The sequence below is a fragment of the Rhincodon typus genome, chromosome 18 (assembly GCF_021869965.1).
Source record: "Rhincodon typus isolate 14 chromosome 18, sRhiTyp1.1, whole genome shotgun sequence".
In the NCBI taxonomy this organism is placed as follows: Eukaryota; Metazoa; Chordata; class Chondrichthyes; order Orectolobiformes; family Rhincodontidae; genus Rhincodon; species Rhincodon typus.
The window spans coordinates 24,452,412-24,478,719 of NC_063349.1; the positions used below are offsets into that span (position 1 = coordinate 24,452,412).

Below are 26,308 nucleotides of genomic sequence, written 5' to 3' on the forward strand. Positions count from 1 at the left end.
TGCATTTTTAAAATAACATTTTATGACGCACTAAATGAGTTCACAATTTAATGTCATGAGCCAAGACATTTGCAAAAAGGTGTGTGTTGTTGAGAGGGAGCGTATTTGCAAAATCTGTCAACATTTCTAACTGGTAAAATCTGGTATATAACACTAAATTGTCTAACCTTATCACTATGTCACAATATGTGACAGAAGGATGATTTAGTATTTTAGAATAAGATGATCTTGATTTCTCCATTAGGTACTACAGAAAGCATTAGATCAATCTACAAATGTCAAACCATTCGAGCTAGCTGCTTCTAATTGAGTCTGATTTCAGGGCGGGAATGCTAGAGGAGGGTATTTCTGGCAGCAAGATTCCTTGGTCTGGTAGTGTAGAATCAATACAAATTTCAGTGTGAAATGATTTGCTGTAACATTATTACTCAACTAATATTGGAAAGCAGAAGTGTCTTTTGTCAACTTCCATTCCTTTGGATTTATTGCCTGCTGTATGTTTAAGAACATTTATGTCCAAGTCAACTAAGTAAATAATTCTGAGGCTGCTTTTAAATTGTAAGATATACTGTTATACTTAGCATCGCTATGATTTTGGAATTATTTTCTCAACACATTAATTAATAACATTTTCACATAGATTTTATCTGCTTTCAAAATAATGCAACATTCTAACTTTATAAACACTTCAGAGAGAGCTATTTCAGTTTTATCACTAAAATAGCCCAAAGAATGACTTAGTGTGTAGGCCTTGAGCAAACAGAACATCTGGGCCTCTGCAGAATGGAAATATTAATTTACTGAACACTCTCTCATAGGTTCCATGGTTTCAAAACAGAAAAGCTATTATAGGATTCAAATAATGCACAGAAATAATATTTCTGGAAAGGTTTCCAGTCCAGGGAATCACTCACTTGTTCTGTTCATAAAAGACTGCTCAGGAATATAAATTGTGAGTTTTAAAGGGATACTGTTATGCAGCTATGAGCCAGACATCACATGGTGCAGAATAACTATGATAGTCCATAACACTAGCACTCTTCCAGCAGGTAGTTGGGTGGTGCCTTGGGGATACGGGACAAACTCTGCCCATATTTCTCATTATTGTATGTTCCCATTTAAAGTTGACTTAGTTAACATTGTTTTAATTTAACATTGTTATTTCAATAAAATGGTGACAATATACATGTTTGATGTGTGTTTAAGGTTTACATTGTTTGTCCCATACATCCTGTTCCATGGCCTGCCTGCTCTCCAATCCTTTTCCTCATGCTTCATGCTTTCACTCAGACCTGAGTCCTCCTGGCCTTCCTCCGGTTCATGTCCATGGTACCAACCTCCCATTCCCACCCTGTTCTTACCTCTCAGACTGCTGGCATCTGCTGCTCTCCTGGCTCCTGTTCTTAAATTGCACTGAAGTCCTGGACTCTATCTGGTGGCAGAGGTTGGTTGGCAGGACAGGATATTCTGGACTTTAGCTGCAACACACTGACCAACATCTGCCACTAGATGAAGTCTGATCAATTAAACTTTTCATCAGGCGAGTGTAATTATGATATGTGCTTAAGTATTCATATTTATATTATATTTCTTCTATATTTTCAGACTTATTTTATTTCAAAGATTATTTTATTTATGAATGTAGGCATTTTGGAATTAATATCATTTTAACTTAATGACTTAGAGTTGTTTTCTGCTGAAAAAGGTCCTGAATTACCTAACCGTGTATTGCTTCTTGTATTTTTACCAATTTATTTTATTTCAGCAGAGTACATAGTACTGCACACATAGAATGTATTTCAACCAATACATGTCTTTTTCCAAGTAAGAAATGTCTGAAGGAACTTATTCCAGTTTTAACATTGATTTCTACCTGTGATTCACTTAAAGATATTTCATTTAAAGTTGCAATTTTCAATTGCAATAAGCCACAACTTTGAGTTCAGAACAAATATCTTATACAAAACCTCTTCCTTTTTTTCCTCACAGTTAACCTATTATCTAATCATATATGTAACTATTATTATTTCCAAAGTTTTCCTGCCATTTTTAACGATCAAAATGGTGGCTATCTGCTTCTCCCAGGCTTTTTCCACCATATGCATCTAAGATGGAGATTCATGTTTCTGGGTCATTGCCCAAGATGTATTGATTTTAGAGCTAACCATTTCAGGCAGAGATCATTCTCTCTGCCCTGTTCATGCCAGCCTCCTTTGCAAGTCAATTTCTGGGCCTTGGATCCAAGAATTATTTTTAGCAGCTGGTGGCTTTTTGCTGCAGTCTATGTACAAAGGGCTGCTTTCAATGAGGAATGGACAGGATATATTTTGATTTCCTTCTCTCCTGCTGAGCTGACTTTTCCTTATCCAGAGCCAATACTGGAAGAAAGCTGAAATTTTTGGAGATAAGTGGTTTTTCAGCAAAATTACAGTCAATTTGCACATGGAATGACTGTTAGTTCTCTTAAATCAAAGGCTGGTGATATGAAAACAAAAATTGTTTGTTTAGAAATAGACAATGTTTGGGGAGAATAGCAATGGACAATGGGGAAGACACGAAGCACCAAGGAAAGACAGAATAGACACATTGGCATTTCTGGAAAACTGCAACAGAATCTTTGTTTCTCAACCATGACAGAAAATAACGTGGATCAAGTTTGGCTGGTGAGTGGAGAATTATAGATCAAAACTAAGAAATCAAACAAATCAAATAGGCTACTGAACTATATGCACAAATCAGTCAGTATAATTTGGAAGATGTAATGCAGTGAAATCTAGAACATGGTTTAAGTTAATCTGCAACAGTATAATAAAGGGATATAGATTTAACTTCTAACCTGCAAAAAATATGAAATATTTCTTCAGACACAGAAGTGATTTGCACTCTGAAATCTTATAACGAGCACAACCATCTTCCTTTGTGTCAGGTTTGAGTTATACCTGACAGTAAAGGAAGATGGTTGTGGTTATCGGAGTCAGTCATCTCAGCTCCAGGACATCTCTACAGGAGTTCCTCGGGTAGTGTCCCAGGCCCAACAATCTTCAGCTGCTTCAGCAACGACCTTCCCTTCCCTCCATCTTCAGGTCAGAAGTGGGAATGTTCGCTGATGTACAGATACTGAAGCAGTCTAAGTTCAAGTGCAACAAGAACTGGACAATATCCAGGCTGGGGCTGACAAGTGGCAAGTAACATTCACTCCTGGCAAAAATCATTTCCAGCAAGAGAGAAGCTAACTATTAACCCTTGACATTCAATGGCTTTACTATCATTGAATCCCCCCTGCTATCAACATCTGGGGGTTAGACTTGACCAGCAACTGAACTGGACTAGGCGCATAAATATATCAATTACAACAACAAGTCAGAGGCTAGGAATACTGCAGTAAGTAACTCATCTCCTGACTGCCTAAAGCTTATCCACCATCTATAAGGCACAAGTCAAGAGTGCTTTGGAATATTTTCCATTGATCTGGATGGGTGCAGCTCCAACATCACTCAAGGAGCTTGACACCATCCAAGACAAAGTAATCCACTTGATTGACATCATATCCACAAGCATCCACTCCCTCTGACCTTAACACTCAGTAGCAGCATTGTGTATCACCTACAAGATGCATTGCAGAAATTCACCAAGGCTTCTTAGGCATTTCCTACCAGTCCAATGATAACTTCCATCTAGAAAGACAAAGACTGCAGATATAAGTGAACACACCACCTGCAAGACTCCTCCAATCCACGCCCCATTCTAACTTGGAAATATATCACCATTCCGTCATTATCACCTGACCAAAATCCTGGAATTCCCTTTCTAATAGCATTGCAGGTCTACCTACAGCAAATGGACTGCAGCAGTTCAAGAAGGCAGCTCGCCATCATTTTCTCAGGACAACCAGGATTGGCAGCCCAGTCAGTGATGCCCACATCCCATGAATGAATTAAAAAAAACTATTGAAAGTAAGAAAGGAGAAGCATCTGTTAAGGCGCTAGTGACCTGCCTTCTTGAACTACTGCAGTCCATTTACTGTGGATAGACCCACATGATTGGATGCACAACTGAGTGATCCCACATAAGCCACCCGTTGTTCCCTGGAAGGAACTAGTCACACAGAAAATTAAAGTGGCTGTCACCTACGCAGCCGCTAGGACAGAATAGCCTCCTATTTCTGTACACCTCCGGTCCTGCTCCAACATACAGCATAGTTCTTTCACAGATTTCTGGAACATTGTGAGCCTGCATTATTCCCAGAAAATGGAGTTTGGGATTGTGGTAACCTCTACAAGGCCCACAGAGAATTACTTATTAATATCCTCATTGACCTGGGGATGGATCTATAGAACTGTCTGACTGGGACTAGCCTAAGTACACCACGAGTTGTGGCTCTATTTTGGTGTTCAACAATAAGTGATGTTCATTTCCAGTCAAGCTTCTGAGTTATTACTCAGGAGAAACTCCGGTCCTCCTATGGGACACCATGCATCCTGAGGGGCCCTGTAGCAGCAACCTTTGCCTGAGCTGAGTGCTCCTCAGCCTCTGCAGTGACCACCCTGGGCATTGTCCCATTTAATATTTAGTTGCATTTTGCATCTAGACAGCAGGAAATGATGGCAGGGTGTCCCTGGTCGCTAGGTACACTCAGACTCCCCCCAAGTTTCCCTCCTTCCACAGAGTCTCCACATCCCTTTATCTTGCACGAGCCTAACACTGTTTCTACCAAACCCCCTGAATTTGGAGACACACCATTTGAACTTCATCTCCAACTGTCCTCCCTACTCTGTAAGCCCCAATATTACATTTTAATGATGTTCACCTGGTTCCGCTACTCGCCCTATGATGATCACTGCCAATAGCCTCATCTCATTGCCTACCATGCCCTGTGATGCTGTTCCACATAGCCTCCATGCACTTTGATTATCCACCATCATCATCCTTGTCTCCAATGCAACAAATGCCTTTGCTTTCTGCCCTAGCCTTAACACCCCACTCTGTTTAGCATTGATCCCCACTGCCCCTACAGGCTGCCCTTACACCCCCTGAACAATCGCCCCTCACACTTCAAATGCTGTATTTGCCCCAGACCTCCATAAGACTTCCATAAGTAGCCCCTGGACGTGTCTGGTCAGACCCTGATTGCCGTGTTGCAGCTCCCTGACTGACAACATATGATTCCCATGACTGCTTGTGGTGGTCCTATAGGGTGACCACTGCCCAGTCCTGGGAATGTAATTGGACATATCTCCTGTCCTTGAGCAGCCAAGGAGATGGCTGACCATGGCTAGACCCCGAGACTTTATGTGGACTGTGCTGCTACTGGGACCCCCGACCAACAGCACATTCCCCCACTGTCTTTATTGGACTGAGGACCAATACCCACTCACTTTTACAAATTAGCCATTTGGTTAAATAAATGAGCATTGTTTGCCACATCAGCAGCTGGCACACTGCCTGTAGGTATTAAGATTGAAGTCTCAGTGTGCCATACAGCAAGATGCCCTCTTACTCCCCTGACAGATCCCTATTGACAATTGTGGCAAATAGTTTGTCTGTATCTGCAGAAAGGAACATGTCAGTATGTCAGTACTGATTATCTTTGGCTCTGGGTGAAGCACCAATGTGTTAAGAGGCAAGGCAAGGCAGGGTTGGTGGAGGGGAAAGATGTATCTGTATCAGCGCACTAAGGCTCTGGTAATCATTACCAACTAAAGCTCATTGTACTAATTACTATCATGCAATAAACACAATTGCTATCTCAGAATAGCATGATATTAGTGCGGTGCATCCTCTACCATTAATCACTAATCAGACCCAAGACAAAGGAAAGACAAAAGAGGATTGGTGGTTGCAAACTATTTGAAACAACCCTTAATCAATATCATGTACTGGCAGAGGGGGCAAACAACATAAGGCACCAAGAGTTTTCATCTGGGATGATATTACAAATGATGATGTAGATGAGAGGAGCTAGGGCAATCTGAAGAGGGATGGAAGTGATTGATGTAAAGAAGGGATTGATCAAGAGAGGGCTATACGTGAATCAGCAGTGGTTTTTGCTACTGCACCACCTGGTTCTACTTTCAGGTAAACATTCTTTCCAAAAACGTATTGTTTCCCTGGTTCTCTCCAGAGGTCCCTTTAAGGATCTCTAGTTAATCTGCATGAACACCACATTTTACTGAAAGCTGTGGCTGTAACATATAAAGAAGGCCTTAACTAAATATAAGGTTCCTTAAGGATTCAGCAAAATCTGGGTCCCGAGCTGTGACTGACATTTTGCTTTCACCCATAGTCTGGTCAGTGCACTCCTGGTGCACACTGGGTGTGTGCACCTTAATTATCATAATGGACAGCTGGGAGCACATTTTTCATCTGTAAAACAGGCAAGCATCATCAAATTTCTGGGTTCCAGTGCTTACGGAACAAAACTTGAAAAGGTCACTGAGGCAGATTTACGGCTTGCCTAGGCGTCAAGCTTTAGTTTATTCCTAAGTGACATTTAAGACCAATATTGGATGCCTTCTGACCAGGGTACCTCACTCAGAAGACACTGCAGGTTACTCTTTCACCTCATTGCTTTCAATTTGTAGTTTTAACTTTATCTTTTGTTATTGTTTAACAAAAATGTTGAATTTATTTAGAGCTTTTAGAGTGGCAAATGATTCCAAGCTCTGCACACGAATGTAATCAAACAAAAAATTGACAATGAGTCAAAAAAGGAAACATTAAGATGGATGTTTTAAATCCTGGTCAAAGATCTAGATCTTACTTGCATCTTCAAGGAGGAGAGAAAGGTAAAGATTCAGAACGGCACTACAGAACTCACTGCCTAAATGGCTAAAGGCCTATAGAAAAACAATTAAAATCAAGGTGCACAAGTGATCAGAATTGGAGGAGCAGAGTTCTAGTTTGTAGGACTGGAAGCAGTTGCAGAAGTGGGAGGGGGTATGGCCATCAAAGAACTGAAATAAAATAGAAAATTTAAATCTGAAGTGCCGAAGGAGCAGAAGCCAATGTAGAAAACTGAGATATTTAAATGACTGCTGTTTGTCATGTGCAGCAATAAAACCATTGTGTATATAATAATGAAAGCAACAATCTCTCATGTACTGGCATCAGTAGTTCTTACAATCTCTCAGGTCTTGACTACTAATTAACTTACTTTTGAAAATGTTTATCACTTCCTTGATTTGCCCTTACCTGCTTACATTGTAATATATTCACCGCATACGTTTTAATCCGAAACAACATTGTCCAGGGGCTTATCTTTTCAACAAAGTGTGTCTCACCATTCTAACTCTGTGTTCTGAAAGGGATGCCGCAACTTCAGGGTTGTTTCAGTGATATAGCTTCCTTGTTTCCTTTTCCCCTGCAGTTTAGGACCAACTGTAAGATTATCAGTGCCTACTTCAACACAGCCATGGAATACCCACTCAACATTTTCTTGCCAGTCATTAATTTCAGCTAACACTCTAAAGGAAAAAGTGACACTATATATACTCCTTTCATTCATTTACCTTGAATATTCTTCAAGAGTATTTAGAAGGAGTTACGGAGAATCAAAATACAAGACACCTGAAACTGTGGTTTCAGGGTCCTATATCTTGCAGTAGTAGCCATTCTCCCTAATGAGCTATCTCTCACCCAGACCCATTGATGGAGTGGAAAAGCTGGGTGATTTCCTTTTCCCTAGATCAGAGGCAGTGAAACAAACGGCAACACATCAAGGATCATGTTCAAGAATGCAGAGTAGATCAGGGGTTATACTTCAGATGTTCATGGTCTGTATCATTCAGATACTTAGCTCCTTAATCAAGTGAACAAATGAAGATGATTGATAAATTTAATGTAATTCAGCACTCTTGTGCAGAAAGAGTGTGTAGAGATTGGAATGAAGTCAGGCAGATAGACCTCATAGAATATGAGTTTCCTGATTAAGGCTGTTAACCTGGTCCAATCATGGATTTCTGTCTTACAGATATAAGCAGGAGTGCCAGGGGTTCTGCTCACTCTAGGACCTGGCTCTGAGCTAGCTGATCAGTGTCATGTACTATGCATGTGTAAATAAAGGGTGACTTAGTGATGGGATACAGGCCTTTGCTGAGTTACTTCAGGGTGTCCCATTGTCATCCTATTCATTCAAAAGACGAGGGTGTCACTGGGCAGGCAGCATTTATTGCCCATCCCTAATTGGTGAGTTAAGAGACAACCACATTGCTGAGGGTCTGGAGTCACTTGTAGACCAAACTGGGTAGGGATGGCTGGTTCCCTCCCTAAAGGATATTAGTGAACATTAAGTTAAAGCTGCATTGTTTGGTCATTTTATATCATTGCACAATGCCACTTGAACAGAACAATGGACTTGTCATCCTAGTCAACATTTGTCCTTATCCATAAACCCTTTCATCAAATAAACATTAACTGTTCATTTATTTCATTGTTATTTGGAACATCTGTTTTACACAGATGAACTGTACTGATTGTCTACACAAAAGGAAACTTAAATATAATTAATTGGTTGTGATGTGCTTTGTGACTGCCTGAAGGTGCACATCACGAAGAAAGCCTGCATTTATTTAAAGTGGATGTACAGTCAGGCTCAGGAAGGGCTCCCCGCAGGTGTAGGACAGCATGGAGCAACAGCCCAAAAATCTTTTGATGGGGTGTTGGAGATTGAAGTAAAGAAGCACTGTTACTAACAGGCTATAACTATGATGTTGGCACTGTGTAGACTTTAAAGGGCAGTCCAGAGTTGGGATTAGCAAGTGGTGAGTCACTGGGTACGAGCAGTCTGGGCCAGGGAAGAAGAAAGTGCATCTGACAAGTGAGGTCACTAACAAGTTCTTCTCCAGAGGACTTGGAAGAGATCCTAGATTTGATCATAAAGGACAGTGCTGAAGGGAATGGACACTGAGATGCTTGGTGTATTGGCAGACCCACCACTGAACTTCTTATCACTAGTGAGGAACATCAAAGTGTTTGGCTCTGACTTGGCACAGGACTTCGCATGGAACTTAGAGCCATCCCTTCCAGACAGGAAATGGTGACCAACTTGTCAGCTCTTGTGAACACAGCATTCTGCTGTGCTTGTTGACTTTTGCAAAAGGACCCTGGAGCAATGTTATGGAGTCCTAACATTGTGGTCCTAAAATCACACAACAAAAAAGTGACTTATAACTCAGCTTCCACTACAGCCACAGACAGCAGCCACTCAATGTTTTGGAGCTGTTGTGGAAAATCAGACTGAGACCTGTGCTTGCTCAGTGTAGTGTGACACAGGCTCAGACTGCTGCTATCAGGGCTGTGGGTGCATGTGTTCGAATGGGCATGCAGTATCTCCTAGCAACCTGCTTTCTAACAGTTTGTCAGGATTGCTGAGGAGCCAACTTGCAGAAGTGGCAGTGACTCCATGTTGCACAAAACCACTGCTTCTTCTCAGGATAGCAGCATTAGCCCCCACTCCACTGCTGCTTCACATGTGTCCTTGTTGTTGCATTTCATGCAGTCTGTCCAGAGTGCTGCCCCCCATGCTGAGATAGCACAGACTGAATGTTGGCCCTCAAGGCACAAAAACTACTTAAAGTGATCTTCCAGGACCATCTGCAGTCTCCCCTGGTGAAAGTCACTAGTTTGCCAACAGTCATGCTGCAGTCGTTGGGTTAGCCGTGGGTAGGAACACTAGAGGAGAAACCACCTACAAGCCAGGTACTAAGGTAAGACCAGGAGTGGACAGTTCAGTATTGAATACATTATTAGAAATGCTTGGAATAAGTTGGAATGGAATGTTTTATGTTGGTGTCTTTTATTTTCAGATTTTGGCCAAAAGGACAGTGTGATGGTCTGTAGCAAGGGAATGGAAAGGTGTGCAATTGTGGAGTAACTGTCATGTGGGGATAATATCTCAGTGGAATCAGTGTCTGAGGATCCAGTCACAACCAGTCCTTTCAAAGTGGAGAGGTTCCTGATGTACCTCCTTTTCTGCAGTGGCGGAGGAGTGGCCTTCATGATAGCACAGTTGCTGAATATGCAACACATACTTAGAAAGACCTGAGTGCAATGCAGGTAGCAGGGCCATCACATCAGGACATCAATGGTTTGTTCCATGATAGTCCAGGTAGCTGCATAGCTGTCACTAGAGTATTGTCCTCATATTATTGAGTAATGGAGGAGAGACATGACCCAAGTATGGACTGGATAAGCCTTGTCACTTAGCAGCCAATCTCTAAATTCTTCCTGGTGGGAGCAGTTGACTGGTGCAGGATGAATAAATGTGATACTACAACAGAGCAGGCAATCGCCCAGAGATCTCCTTGATATAGTCAGGCTTCAATTGCATCTTAATGAAGTGTAGTCTTTGTACCTCTTCACTAATATGTGGTGTGCACAGAGCCAAATGCCAGTTGTGTTCAGTCATTGAGGAATCTCACCAATCCAGCAAAGTCTCAGGCTCACTCCTTTTGCTAGTACCTGGCAAATGAGAAGTCAATGAAATGCCCTTTTCTTCTATACAGGGCATTTGTCGCCAATATGGAAATGCTCACAAATGGAGTAGCTTCTACTATCACCTGGGTCGCATCAGAACAGTATAGCTGCAATGAGAGCCATACGGTAACCATGAAGGATCTTTCACCATTGAAATTAAGAGTAAAGTGATCTTGACAGCCATTGGCAGCACCAATTTTGCTTTGCTGTGTGTTTAAAGGTCAGATTGGAGAAGGGGGTACAGTTTAGTCACTACTTTGAGTAAAACTTCATCTGTTCAGATAATTGCACTGAGTTGAGTCTCTATTGGCCTTGGGGCTTTCTCCTTAGATCCGTGCTCCTCCTTCTTCCATGTATTGCTTACCTACTGATGCTTTTACTGTATCTCTAATGTATGCTGCAGCCTCAGAAGTACTGCAACAATGGCTCCAATACAGCAAATCCCCTCTATCCATATAGCAGTATCGGGGCACAGGCATCCCATGGATAACAGAAAATGCAGGTACTGCTGCCATGTAATTCTCCTAATTACTGTCAAGGACTGAACTATTAGACTGGACAGGTCTACAAGATAATAAAACAGAGGCCAAGCTCATGAGTGTATGGATCTACAGGTAATGAGGAGTGAGTGTACTGAAGCAGCCTTCCACCAGACAATGCTTGCAAATCCTCTGACATTCTTATCAGAAGACGATATTGCTCTCTTATAAATGGTAAAATAAAAGAAACACTCCAATTATCCAGTACTCAACACACACCTTCCACTAAATCTGCACCAAGAATGCCGAAGACATCTCATCTGAAAGTTTCATGGGTAGCTTTTAACTAGGACTAACAAGGGAGTTTGAGGGTGTTGTTTGTTGGGGATGGTGGAGGGGGTCCCTAATGAATCTCTTCAGCTAGAACCAAAGGGAGGGCATTAAATGGACATGAGCAGTCCAAAATGGCAGATTGTATTATAAATCAGTTAGCGGTTTATATGATTTCAGGCCTCACTGTGTAAGCGTCAACAGAATTGACAGGAATCATTCTAGCTGGCAGTTTTGAGTTACTGTAGCACTAGTACCAGTGACACTACAGAGCTGGATGTGGTACCATTCTGTAGCTGTGCAGTTCCATCCATTCATTATTAACAAAGAAAATAATTCTTATCATATTTCTCTCTGATCTGCTTTATTGACCTCATGCAATTTCAACATTTAGTGAGAGACTTGACACATTTCTCAGGCTTTTAACTCCATTTCTAACTTTATGGCAATGGTTTCAGAATTAATCTTTCCACAGTTTTAGAACATGAATTATATTTGATGTGGTTTAATGGCACATGAAAAGACATTAGATTAATGCTTATCAAAGGCAGCCATCAAAATTGTGTGATAGGTGACCAAATTAAGATAAACATCAACCTCGCTTAGTGGTAATTCTGACAAGCAATTGCTGCTCTGTTCCTTGTAGCTGGTGAAAGGAAATTCTTTTGTGTTTACAAACTGGTTTTGTTGGCTGAAGGATAAAGGCTTCAATAAATGTTTTCAGGTCTGGTGCACCCAGTCTCATTGTTTTAGCAAAGCAAGGTTATAAAAAGTGCAGTAGACAGTAAGGACTGCAGATGCTGGAAGCCAGAGTCTATAGGCGTGAGGCTAGAAAATCACAGCAAGTCAGACAGTGTCTGAAGAGCAAGCAGGTTGAGGTGAATTTCATATGAGCTTCTTTGACTGAACATATTGGAAGGGGCTTACCGAGCACTCTAATTGCCACTTTCTGGGCAGGCAGTCCTTGTAGCCCACTGGTGGACATTCAATCACTGAATAGTTTCACTTAACCATGGTACCTGCTGACGTGATTAGCTTTATTCTCATTGCAGTGTAATTCTTCGATAGATGGAGTTACTGTATTTGTATTTTAATGTTACATTATGTGTGCGGTATATTTGGAGAGACTCACATGTTCTTATTGTCCAAAAGTTCTTTATTCTGCTCTTCACCTCTCCTCCATTTCCCTGTCTCTCTTAGCTTTCTGTCCTGTCTAGCACTGCACACATGACTGAGTAAGAGGCAGCAAGTTAAGGTCTCAGGTAGGTAGCAGAATTAGAACTGAGGCTGAGTCATCAACAGGTAAGTAAGCTGTTCCTTGTTCTTTTGTCCTGAGATTGGTGTTCTATTCTTTGCTGGAGTAATAGGTATCTATCATGTAGTATGGGAATGCTTGATCGGGGCAGTGCAAGGAGACCTTCATACTGTAAATAACTTATTTAAACCCAAAACGAGAGTGACAAAAGATCAATGTAACCTATGCTATTCTTCTGCATAGTCAACTTGGTTTTCAGTACAGTTCCTTGCTCAGTGCCCACAGACCAATCAAAATAGGAACTTTCCTTGTTACAATGGATGTTTCAGCACTCTATACCAGCATTCCCCATGATGACGGCATCACCGCAACAGCCTCAGTATTCAGTACCAACAACTGCCAATTTCTAGACGCCACCCTACAATTCATCTGCTTCATCATCAAACACAACATCTTCACCTTCAACAACCAGTACTTCATCCAGACACATAGAACAGCCATAGGGAACCAGGTTAGCACCCCAATATGCACAAGTTCAAACAAGACTTCTTTGCTGCACAGAACCTCCAACCAACACTATACACCAGATACATCGACGACATTTTCTTCCTTTGAACTCATGGTGAGGAATCACTGAAACAACTACATAGCAACATCAACAAGTTTCATCCCAGCATTAGACTTGCCACGGACTACTCTTTGGAATCAGTCTCATTCTTGGACACATGCATCTCCATCAAGAAAGGACACCTCATCACCTCACTCTACTGCAAGCCTACAGATAACCTCATGATGCTGCATTTTTCTAGCTTCCACCCTAAGCATATTAAAAAAGCCATCCCCTATGGACAAGCCCTACGCATACACAGGATCTGTTCAGAAGAGGAGGAACACAACGGACACCTGAAAGTGCTGAAGGATGCTTTCATAATAATAGGATACGATGCTCAACTCATCAATCGCCAGTTCCAACATGCCACAGCGAAAAACTGTAATGACCTCTTCAGAAGACAGACATGGGATACGACCGATAGAGTACCCTTGTCATCCAGTACTTCCTGGGAGCAGAGAAACTATGCCATGTTCTTAGCAGCCTTCAACATATCATGGATGACGATGAGCACCTCACCAAGATCTTCCTCATGCCTCCACTTGTCACCTTCAAACAACCGCCAAACCTTAAACAGACCATCGTTTGCAGCAAACTACCCAGCCTTCAGGACAACATCGACCACAGTACCACACAACCCTTCCATGGCGACCTCTGCAAGACATGTCAGATCTTTGACATGGACACTACCATCACATGTGGGAACACCTCCCACCACATACACGGCAGAGGCTGAAAGCCAAATTCAGTGCCCATGAGGATGGCCTCAAGTGGGATCTTGTTGCACTACAGGCTATGCCACCACACTATACACTGTTACACACACACTCACACACATACACACACGCTCTCATACAAACACACTCACACACACATACTCACACATTCAATACTCATATTCACACACTTACACAGACCATCTATCATACACACTCTCTCTCACACACACTCACACTCTCTCTCACACACACACACGCATGCACGTGCACACACACACACAACACACACACAGTGTCTCTCCCTCGCGCGTGCACACACACAAGCACATGCACACACATATCCTTTCTCTCTCTCTCACACACACCCACTCACACACACACACACACATGTATAAATCTACGGGGTAAATTTTCATTTGCAGATTTGTAATTGCAGATATATTCTATTTTGTTCAAAAAGCACACAATTTGTCAACAGTTAATGTGGCAGTTTATAAATTCCTACTATGGAAATAAAACCAATCCGACCCCAAGTTGATAGACAGCCATATTCTAAACAAGGCCCACACCTAAAATGCATTTTCTGACCTAGGATGTAACCTCTGGTATACTGAGGGAATTGATAAAACCTTTAGTTGTCTCGAGGCAGTGACTTGAAAGAAATTCTGGAATTTGCATATTAATCCTTTCTAACTGATTAAAGATTTAACAGCCATTTTAGTTTTGTTCAACACCGCATCTGTTCTATGACCCTCTGATCTTTTGCTTATAAATTCTGTGTCCGATGCCACCTCTCCCACTGATACCTGAAGAAGGAGTGAGAATCCAAAAGCTTGTGTCTTCAAATAATCTTGTTGGACTATAACCTGGTGTTGTGTGATTTTTAACCTTGACCACCCAGTCTAACACTGGCACCTCCACATCATTCCTGAGAAATTAGCTGTCCTATTTTGTTAACTCAGGTTTGAGTCAGTGCCAGAATTTCCCTCCTGTCTTGCTTTATTTCAGAAATGACATTCACGAGTGTTGTATATTTGGCTAAGGAAGGAAACAACTTCATTGCTGATCAGTGACCTCTGCTAAATCTATTCCTATGCGGGTGTGAGATGAGGACAATATTTTCTTTCACTTCATTCATTCTGAATATGAATACTTGTACTGGTACTCTTAAAGTGATCATTTGCCACAGAATTAGCATTTGATTGAACAACTGTACATTAATTAAGGCAAATCAGATCAGATTCGTACAGGCCAAATTGTGTTTAAGTAACTTGACTGAGCTTTTTAATAAGATATTTGATGTTGTGAATGTGGACTTCCAAAAGTTGTTTGGTAAGAATGCCACAAAATGGATGTGCTAACAAATATACTTTAGGTGATTGGAAAAGAAAGCAATGGAAACGTTAGAAAATACTTTGTTCCATAGAAAATTGTTTGGATCTGGAAGGCACTGTCTGAGAGTGTGTTGGAATTGCGACTTTAAGAAGAGAATGGGATAAACGTCTGAAAAGCAAAGATTCCCGTGGTTACAAATAAGAAGCGAGGTGGCAGAACAAAGGGAGTTGCTGTTGAGAGAGTCAGTGCAGACATGATGGACTGCATCACCTCTTGCTGTGCTGTAAAAGTCTATGATTATATTCTATGATTCCATGTAAATTAAGGATCAATTCCTGTTCAAGAATCTTTGAAAACTGTGTCCACTGTGAGTGGATCAGATGGTAAACCTGCTGGGCTTACATCCCTAACAAAAGAGAAGCATGAAGTGCATTTCACAAGAAACAGATCCACTGATCCTTCTTCTTAGCTATGCAGGTCCACAGCAAACCAAAAATTCCTCTTGGCTAAAAAAAAAAGTCTGGTCTGCCTATGTGCAAACACAATGTAAATTGTTTGCTTTCTTAAATGAATAGGTTTCAAACAACAAAAAATAGTGAACATTGATGGCTAACTTCCGTCATTGCCAAAACTAAATTAACCTGAGGGTCACCGATTGCAATGCTGCTTTATCATGGCGTAAACACACCATGACTATTCAGGTGAGGCCTGTGCAGCATGGTTTGGGGACACTTTGTTTAGTCACCCCAAGTCTGGAAGCACAAATTTCGCAAACTAATTCCCATCTGAACAATCATTCTATTATTTGGTGAGTAACACTACCAAGATATCAATCAAAATTGACCAGTTTCCATGGCGCCACTAATTTCCCCTGAGGTGTACATCAGGTAATTTGCTAACAAACAAGAGTGACAGCTTTCACTTTCACTCAATGAGCATCTAATATTTTTCTCCATATTAATGACTTCTTTTCCCACAAATTTTCTTGAATTTTCTTGTTCCAAAATCAGGGCTTTGACTTATTCAAATTTAATTTGTTTGTGTAATGCAAGCATTACTGACGTAGGGCAATTGTTGACAATCCCTAATTGCCCTTGAGAAGGTGGTGTGTGGGGGAGGGGTTGCTTTCTTGAAGCATTGAAGTCCATGTGGTGAAGGTAATCTCTAGTGCTTTGAGGAAGGCAGCTGCAGGATTTTGAACCAGCGATGCTGAAGAAGCTCAATAAAGTTCCATGTCAAAATAGTAAGTGGGACGTGGGTGGGATTTGCAAGGTGCACCTGCATTGGCTTGTCCAGTTATGTTTCTGGTCAATGGCAATCGTGAGGATGGTAATAAAGGGAGATTTACCACTTGTACTACCCTTAAATGTCCAGAGACATGGTTAAGTTCCTTTTTGTTGGTGATGGTCATTATTTGACACTTTGTGGAGCAAATGTTATTTGTGTTGTGTGAGTTCAAGACTAAAATCCTGGTCATACTGCACATGGGTTTCAGTATCTGAGGACTTGCTGAATATTGTGCAATTATCACTTTTAACCTCATCATGGAGGATAATCATAGCTGGTTGGCACTAGCTGGGCCAGCACTTATTTGCATTTCTAAGTGTCTTTGACAAAATGGTGTGAACTTGAATGGCCACAGTTCATGTGGTCTAGGTGGACCCACAGTGCTGCAGCACACTGTTGTTCTGCTTTTAGTGGACCATATAACAAGGCAATTTTTCACATTGCTGCTAGATCTTAGGTTGGCTTCACAGATGCCAATTTCCCTCATGTGGTTCATCATTATATATGAAGTGAGACAGTAAGTTTTGGTATGTTTTTTGACAGCCTGACTCCAATGAAGTTGAGGATTATACTCAGGGGCAGGAACCCCAATTAGCTAATCTTTGTTTTCTAATCCAAGATGCTCAGTCTAGCAGTAATATCTCAAATATCAGTATCAGCTGCTCAACAGAGACTTGCCAGAGAACTTGAGACGTTCCAGATCTGTATAATTTAGTTACTGAATGTCATAACTAGTTAGCTAATTGAGGATTGTGTAGAAAATGTAAGTGTAGTAAGTAATATACCTAGTACATATACATGCTGATAAGTAATTGAAAAACACAATTAAGAAAGGAAAAGAATTTTAGAAACAGGGTAAATTTTAGTCAAATTTTAAACCTTTAAACATCGATGCAGCTTTTTAAAAAAATTGTATTGTTGGCACTTTAATAAGTGAAAACAGATGTTGGAATGTAAAATATAAGGATATTTCCTTTAGATATCAGTTCCAAATTCTACAGCTTATGGATGCCAAATAAATTCAAATAAATATGTTTTTTACTGTTGAAGTGAACACAAGAAAATTATTGGATATACTGTCACTGACGTGGAAGTGAAAATTATAAATCCCACGTAGATAGTCCTGGTTGCTTCATGCTGTCACAAATATTGGTTGCATCAGAATACTTTGGCATATCTTCCACATTATAAAATGGAGATGTATCAGTGCGGTTAATGTAATGTCACCATAGTCCCAGAGGACTATAAAGCTGCTCTCTCATTACAGAGACAGGTGACTGATGTTGGTTTAATCTGAGGGTCACCACACCTCAGTTGAGGGGTGAGGTTGAGAAAATGGGATCTTCATGGGAACCTCAGCCTAAATGGGAATTGAACCCCTGCTGTTGGTGTCACACTGCATTGCAAACCAGCCAACTGAACTGAGAAGAGTACTGAAATTATATTTACAGTTTGGTACAAATGGATGAGCGAAGTCAACATAAATCAATGAGGTAAGCAAAAATTGTGCACCTCTAAGTGTTGGTTATTAAAAGAATATTTGTACAAAAGCTGCAAATATATTTGAAAACATTTGATTCTGTTGGTTTCTTCAGTATAATTCAGTCAAAATTGTTAAATGATCTGGAAACGTAAGCACAATGTGCTTTCAGCTGAATTCATCCTTCTACAATCTTTTGTGCTAGGTTTAAAAACTGCAGGTCCTTCTCAGAAAATTGGTTCTTAGGGTAAACAAATCACCATTTGGAGTTGCTGCTAGTTGCACTCAAATATTTTTTGAGACAACAAAAATTAAACTTTGTTTTGGATGCAAGGACACTAACTGATATGTTGAAAAGCTTTTAAGTGTGTTTTTGATTTAATTTACAGAAACTGAATATGTACCCCAAAGTGACTGGAAGAGAATTTCATACATTGTTTTGTAGATCATTTAAAGTCAGTTACACAGAAGTATGTACATGCTAAACAGATGAAAGGTAGACAGATGTAAGCTATTCCAAAATCAACAGATCACATCAAAGCTTTGCAGTTCAGCCACCTGCTGTCATGAATGATGGTATACAATTAAACAACTAACCAGTGAAGAGGTTCTGAAAACAAGGCCATCACTAATTATGGCACATAGTGCAAAAGACAAAGCTGAAGCATAAGCAACCATTCTCAACCAAAAGTGCTGAGTGAATGATTGACCTCAGCTTCCCCTTGAACAGCCCACCACCATAGGTGCCAGTTCACCTCATGTGGCACCAAGACAAGCCTGAATGTACTGGATGCATCTGTTCCAGTACAGCTACAACACTGGCATCTACCTGACAATGTGGAAAATCACCCAAGTACGCCTGTCACAAAAAGCAGAACAAATCTAATTTGGCCATTTACCATTCCATCAGTTTATTCTTGATGGTCAACAAAGTGACAGAAAGAGTCGTCAACCGTGGTATCAAGTGGGACTTAATTAGCAATAATCGGCTGACTAATGCTCAATTGGCATTCTGCCAGGACCACACAGCTCATAACCTCATTCCACCCCTTTGCACAAACATGGACAAAACAGCATAACTCCAGAGGTGAGATGAAAGGAAGCACTTGACTGAGTGCCACATCAAGCAAGGTTAGCAAATATTTAAGCCAACAAGAATCAAAGGAAAAGCTGTCCATTAATTGGAGACATTCCATGCACAAAAGAAAATGATTATGATTGTTGGAACCAATTGTCTCAGCTCCTGGACGTCAATGCAGGAATTCTTTGGCATAGTGTGCAGCTCAACTATTTTCAGCTGCTTCATCAATGAGCTACCTTCCAAATTAAACCGAGAAGTGGGAATATTTGCTGATAATTTCACAAGAGTTCAATATAGTGTTTAACTCTTTGATTACTGAGGCAGCCTGTGCCCACATACAGTAACACCTAAAAAACATCCAAGCTTGATTTGAGAAATAATAAGTAACATTGACGACACATGAGTGTCAGACAATGACCATCTCCAACCGAGAAAATCCAACCATCTCCCTTTGACATTAAATGGCATTTCTATTGATGATTGCCCCACCAACAAAATCCTGAAGGTTATTAATAATGAGAAACTTAACTGGACCAGCCATATAAAATCTGTGCCAAGAGATCTGATCAGAAACTCGTAATTCTTGCAAAGTTCCTCATTCCCATAGTCTTCCCACTATTTACAAGGTATAAGGCATAAGTGTAATGCAGTACTTCCCACATGTCTGAATTGGTGCTGATTCAATGGCACTGAGCTCAACATCATTTAAGACAAAGCAACTTGTTTTATTGTTACCACTTTCTGCATAATGGCCTAGTGATATTATTGCTAGACTCTTAATCCTGGAGATCCAGGTTTGAATTCTGTCATGGCAGATGATAGAATTTGAATTCAATATTAAAAAGAAAATTTGGTATTAAGGATCTACTGATTACCATGAAACCACTGTCAATTGTTAGAAAAAAAATCCATCTGGCTCACTATTGTCCTTCAGGTAAGGAAATCTGCCACTCTCACCTGGTCTGGTCTACACGTAACTTCAGACCCACAGTAATGTAGTTGACTGTCAACTGCCTTCTGAAATGGCCTAGCAAGCTACTCAGTTATGTCAATCTCTACAAAGTCTCCACAAAAAAAAAGAAACTGGATGAATCACCCAGCATTGAACTAGGCACTGGAAAAGACAACGGCAGAAACAGCACTGTCGACCCTGCAAAAGCTGTCTTACTAACATCTGGGGGCTAGTGCCAAAACTGGGAGAGCTGTCTAACAGACTAGCCAAGCAACAACCTGACATAGTCATACTCACGGAATCATACCTTACAGACAATATCCCAGATACCACCAGGGATATAGATAGGGTTAATGGTAGGTGTCTTTTTCTATAAAACGGGGGATTTCAGGACTGGGGTGCACATCTTCAAGGTGAGAGGTGATAGATTTAAAAAAGAAATGAGGGGCAAATTTTTTTTACACAGAGCGTGGTTCGCGTGTGGAATGAACTTCCTGTGGAAGTCATGGATGTGGGCACAATTACAATGTTTAACAGACATTTAGATAAGTACATGAATAGGAAAGGTTTAGAGAGATATGGGGCAGAAGCAGGCAAGTGGGACTAGTTTAGTTTGGGATTATGTTCGGCATGGACTGGTTGGAACAAAGGGTCTGTTTCTGTGCTGTATGACTCTATGACTCTATGTTCTGTCCTAGTGGCAGAGGTGGTAGCATGGTGGTATATAGGTAGAAGGGAGGGAGTTGTTCTGGGAGTCCTCAGCATTGACTCTGGACCCATGAAGTCTTATGACTTCAGGTTAAACATGGGCAAGGAAATTGCCTGCTGATTACCATATGCCATACTCCTTTGGCGGATGAATCAGTACTCCGCCATGTTGGAGGAAGCAGAGAGAATGGCAAAGGCACTAAATGCATTCTGGATGGGGGATTCCAACGTTGACCATCAAGAGTGACTCAGCAGCAGTACTACTGATTGAGCTAGTTGGTTCCTGAAAGGCATTGTTACTGGGCTGGGCCTGCAGTAGGTGGTGAGGGATCCAACAAGGAAAAACATGCTTGACCACATCCTTACCAATCTGCCAGTTGCAGGTGCATCTGTCCATGACAATATTGGCAAGAGATGTCATCACACAGTCCTTGTGGAGACAAAATCCCTCCTTCACTTTGAGAATACCATCCATTGTGTTGTGTGGCACTATCACCATGTTAAATGGGGCAGACTTCGAACAGATCTAGCAACACAAGGCTGGGCATCTGTGAGCCACTGTGGGCCATCAGCAGCAGAATTGTACTCCAGCACAATCTGCAATCTCAAGGCCCGGCATATCCCCCACTCAGCCATTACCAGCAAGCCAGGGGATTGACCCTGCTTCAGTGGAGACTGCGGGAGGCCATACTAGGAGCAGCACCAGGCATACCTAAAAATGAGGTATCAATCTGGTGAAGGTACCAAACAGGACGACTTGCATGCCAAACAGCATAAACATCAAGTAATAGACAGACCTAAACAATTCCACAACCAATGGATCAGACCTAAGCTCTGCAGTCCTGCCATGTCCAGTTGTGAATGGTGGTGGACAATTAAACAACTGACTGGAGGAACAGTCTCACAAGTATCCCCATCCTCGCTGGAAGAAGAGCCCAACTCATCAGTGCAAAAGATAAACCTGAAATATTTGCAGCAATCTTTAGTCAGAAGTGCTGAGTGGATGATCCTTCGCAGCCTCTTCCACTGGTCCGCAGCATTACAGACACTAGTCTTCAGCCTGTTGAATTCACTCCATGTGATATCAAGAAACATTTGGAGGCACTGGATATTGCGAAGGCTGCCGGCCCTGACAACATTCCAAAAATAGTACTGAAGACTTGTGCTCTAGTAGTTTCCGCTCCCCTAGCCAAACTGTTCCAGTACAGTTACAACACTGGCATCTACCTGACAATGTGGAAAATTGTCCAGTTATGTCCTGTACTCACAAAGCAGAACAAATCCAACTGGTCCCGTCAGTCTATTCCCAATCATCAGTAAAGTGATGGAAGGTGTCATCAGCATCAGTACTATCAAGCAGCACCTGCTCAGCAATAACCTGCTCAGCGATGCCCAGTTTGGGTTCCTCCAGGGCCACTCAGCTCCTGAACTCACTATGGCCTCAGTTCAAACATGGACAAAAAAGCAGAATTCTAGAGGCAAGGTGAGAGTGACAGCCCTTGACTTCAAGGCCGCATTCAACGTGACATCAAGGAGCCCTAGCAAAACTGATGTCAATAGGGAATGGGGAAAACGCTCCACTAGTTGGAGTCATTCCTGGCACATAGAAGATGGTTGTTGTTGTTGGAGGTCAGTCATCTCAGCTCCAGGACATTTCTGCAGGAGTTCCTCAGGGGTTGTCCTAGGCCAGTCATCTTCAGCTCCTTCCCTCCATCATAAGGTCAGAAGTGGAGATGTTTGCTGATGATTGCACAATGTTCAGCACTATTTGCAACTCCTCAGAAACTGAAACGGTCCATGTTCAAACGAAACAAGATTTGGACAATATCCAGACTTGGGCTGACAAATAGCAAGTAACATTTGCCCACTACATAAATGCCAGGCAATGTCCATCTCTTAATAATAATCTAATCACCACCCCTTGCAGTGAATGGTGTTACCATCACTGAATGCCTCACTGTCAAAATCCTGAGGGTTATCAATGAACAGAAATTCAGCTGGACTTGCCACATAAACACAGTGGCTACAAGAACAGATTCGAGGCTAGGAATAATGCAGTGATTAACTCACCACCTGACTCCCAAAGCCTGTCCATCATCTACAAGGCACAAGTCAGGAATGTGATGAAATACTCCCCACTTGCCTGGATGTGTGCAGCCCCAACAACACCCAAGAAGCTTGACACCATCCAGGACAAAGCAGCTGACTTGGTCGGCACTACATCCACAAGCATCTACTTCCCCGTAGTAGCAGTGTGTACTATCTACAAGAAATTTATTAAAAATCCTTAGACAGCACCTTCCAAACCCACAAACACTTCATCTAGAAGGACAAGGACAGAAAATACATGGGAACACCACCAACTGCAAGTTCCTCTCGAAGCTGCTCACCATCTTGACTTCGAAATGTATTGCTGTTCCTTCATTGTCGCTGGGTCAAAATCCTGGAATTCTCTCCCTAAGGTCTACCTACAGCACATGGGCTGCAGTAGTTCAAGAAGGCAGCTCACCACCACCTTCTCAGGGGTATCTAGGGGCAGGCAATAAATGCTGGCCAGCCAGCTCCACCCACATCCCCACAAGTGAATAAAAAAAAATCTGGAACCATTCACTTCTTCCACCACCAAGTGGCAGCATTGTATATTATGTACAAATGCACTGCGGCAACTCAGCAAGGCTTCATTGACAACACATTTTAAACCTGCAACCTTTGCTAACCAGAAGGACAAATGCAGCTGATGAAAGGGAATGCCATCACTTTCAAGCTCCCCTCCAAGCCACACACCATCCTGACTTGAAACTATGTAGCCAGTCCTTCACTGTCATGAGCTCACAATCCTAGACCTCCCTCCTTAACTGCACTGCAGGTGTACCTAGACCACCTGAACTCCAATAATTCAAGAAGGCAGCTCACTAGCAAGGTGGACAATAAATGCTGACCTTGCCAATAATGCTTACATCCCAAGAAAAAAACTATTCAGAGCTCTTAAATTGACATGCTGATTAAAATGCTTACTTTTTGAATAGAAATCTATCTTCAGCTTTTTTATGCAAACTTAACCAGATATATAAAGGATTTTTTTTAAAGCAACACTTTTTGTAAAGAATGTATTTTAAATGCTGCCGGATTCTGATTGTTGATGACAGGTTTTACATTTGCTAATAAGCAAACAATTTTAAGTAAAAAATGCAGGGCAACCGTATTTTCAAAACAAAAAGAATGCTGAGCTCAACAGAACTGGAAATTGCACTCAGAGCAGAAAATATATCTTAGAATAAGTGACATGATGACAACTGTGTATGAAGTATAAATGAATTTTATGCTTTGCACTGAATACCATATCATTGTCAAGTGTTCATTATTCTGTGCCCACAGTAATGTTCTTAATGTAATATTATTGAGGATGAATTATTTGAAGTTCATGATTTTGTTACTGTTTTATCCACATTAACAACATCTCCTTTCCTTTTGCTCTTCTAGTTCTGTTCCCATCTGCACATACGCTGAAAAGAAACCTAGATTCCGACATTCCTATTAATCCTGTGTTCCAGAAGTCATATAAGGACGTGGAGCTGCTGTATGAGGTTTCTCACTCTCTCTGTCACTCATATTTTACACTTCTGTTTTACAGCTATTGAATATTTAATCTGATAAGATGTAAGACAATTATATTTAATTAACTAGCCTCTGAAACTTTTCATTGTGAACAATTATTGACATCTTGCTCCTAAGGATGAGAGTAGCGTTGTGATTTCTGGGTGAAGGAAAGATAAATAATTAATTGTTCTTAGAATTATAGAATGTTACAGTACAAAAGGTGGCCGTTCGACCCATCGCTCTCTACAGCTCCTGAAAATGCTACCCAGCTAGTCCCACTCTCCAGCTCTATCTCTGTAGCACCCTAAACTCATCAAGTTCAAATATAGATCCAGCTCTCTTTCCAAACCTCCGATGGAATTTGCCTCAATCACTCTCCCAGGCAGCACTTTTCAAATCCTAACAACTCTGAATAAAAATGTTTCTCCTCATCTCACTCCCAGCTCTCATGTTGACAATCTTGAAATTGTGATCACTGGTCACTGACATACCAACTCGTGAAAACAGAATATCCTTCTTTACCCTGTCAAAATTGTTCATCATTTGGAACATCTCAATAAGGTCACCTCTTAGTCTTCTTTGCACCAAGGAGAATAAGCCCAATTTCTCTAATCTTTCCTTGTATCTAAAATCCCTCATTCCTGGTATTATTCTTGTATATCTCCTTTGCACTGTCTCCAGGGCTTTAATATCCTTTCTTAAATAAAGTGCCCACACTAAGCACAATATTCCAAATGTGGTTTGATCAATGATTTGCAGCATCACTTCCCTGCTTTTGTACTCCATGCTTCTATTTACAAATCCAACGATCCTATAACTGTTAACAATTGTTTCAACTTGTCTGGCTACTTTCAGAGAATTATGCACTGAACCCTAAAGTTCCTCTGCTCCTGTACTTCCCTCAAAGTTGTACCATTGAGGTGTATTGTCTCTCCATGTTTCTTCTGCCTGCATTTCTCTGCACGTTTGATGGGTCTCTGCCCATTTGGCCAAATTATCAAAGTCTCTCTGAAATCATTCAGCATCATCCTCACAAATCATTATTCTCCCTAGCTCAGTATCATTTGTAAATTTAGAGATTTGCCTTGAACACCCATTTCCAATCATTTATGTTAATCAGAAGAAGGTATAAAATGTTGGGATTTAGAGTAATTCAGCACAACGAAATTGGATTTCTGACTTGATTAATATATTCTATAATTCAGTGGAGTAACATAGAAATTAGAAACAAGAGGCCCTTCGCATCTGCTTTAGCCATTCAATAGGTTCATGGAAGATGCTCCATCTCAATGCTTTCTCCCCAAACTCCTTTAAAATCTAAAAATGTATCAATCTCTTTCTTGAATATATTCAGTGACTTGGCTTTTTCGCAGTAGAGAATTCCACAGATTCACTACCTTTTGAGTGAAGAAACTCTTCCTCATCTTAGTCCTAAATATCCTGTATTCTGATACTGTGTCCCTTGGTTCTAGACTCCCCAGCCAGAGAAAACGTCTCCTTGCCCCCTTCATCCAGTTGGCCCAGTCCTGTTAGAATTTTGTAAATTTCAATCAGATCTCCTCGCATCTTTCTAAAATCTAGTGAATACAGGCCCAGTCAAACCAATCTCTTCTCATATGACCGTCCTGCCATAGCTAGTATCAACCTTGAGAACCCTTGCTGCACTCCCTCTATGGCAAGTACATCTTGTCTTAGGTAGGAAACCAAGTACTCTGGATAACTGAGATACAAGTTGAGTTTAACATTCTTTGTAGCATTTCGTTCTGAATTGCTATATATCTTGCGATGACTTGAAGGGCTTGGTTTAAATCATGCTGTGCAGCAGAGCATTCTTTATAGGATCTCTACTGTGTTTGCTCAATAATTTTGGACCTCTGTGGTATTTTGCAACGTATGAATAAAAACATACAATCTTCCAAACATATCCAAGCACAATACAATGCAGTCAAATGCCCCTGTTTAGAAGAACCTTGCTCCTTATGATTGAATTATATGCACCAAA

General features: G+C 41.2%; 1 protein-coding gene across 1 annotated transcript in view; it reads left to right on the plus strand.

Annotated features, from left to right (window-relative positions):
• LOC109935448 (protein FAM180A) overlaps window positions 1-26,308 on the plus strand; it is a 67,027-nt gene that overhangs the window by 27,990 nt on the left and 12,729 nt on the right. The window contains exon 2 of the mRNA XM_048607868.1: window positions 24,190-24,293. Coding sequence (XP_048463825.1) covers window positions 24,190-24,293 — 104 coding nt within the window. The remainder of the gene's footprint in view (window positions 1-24,189; window positions 24,294-26,308) is intronic.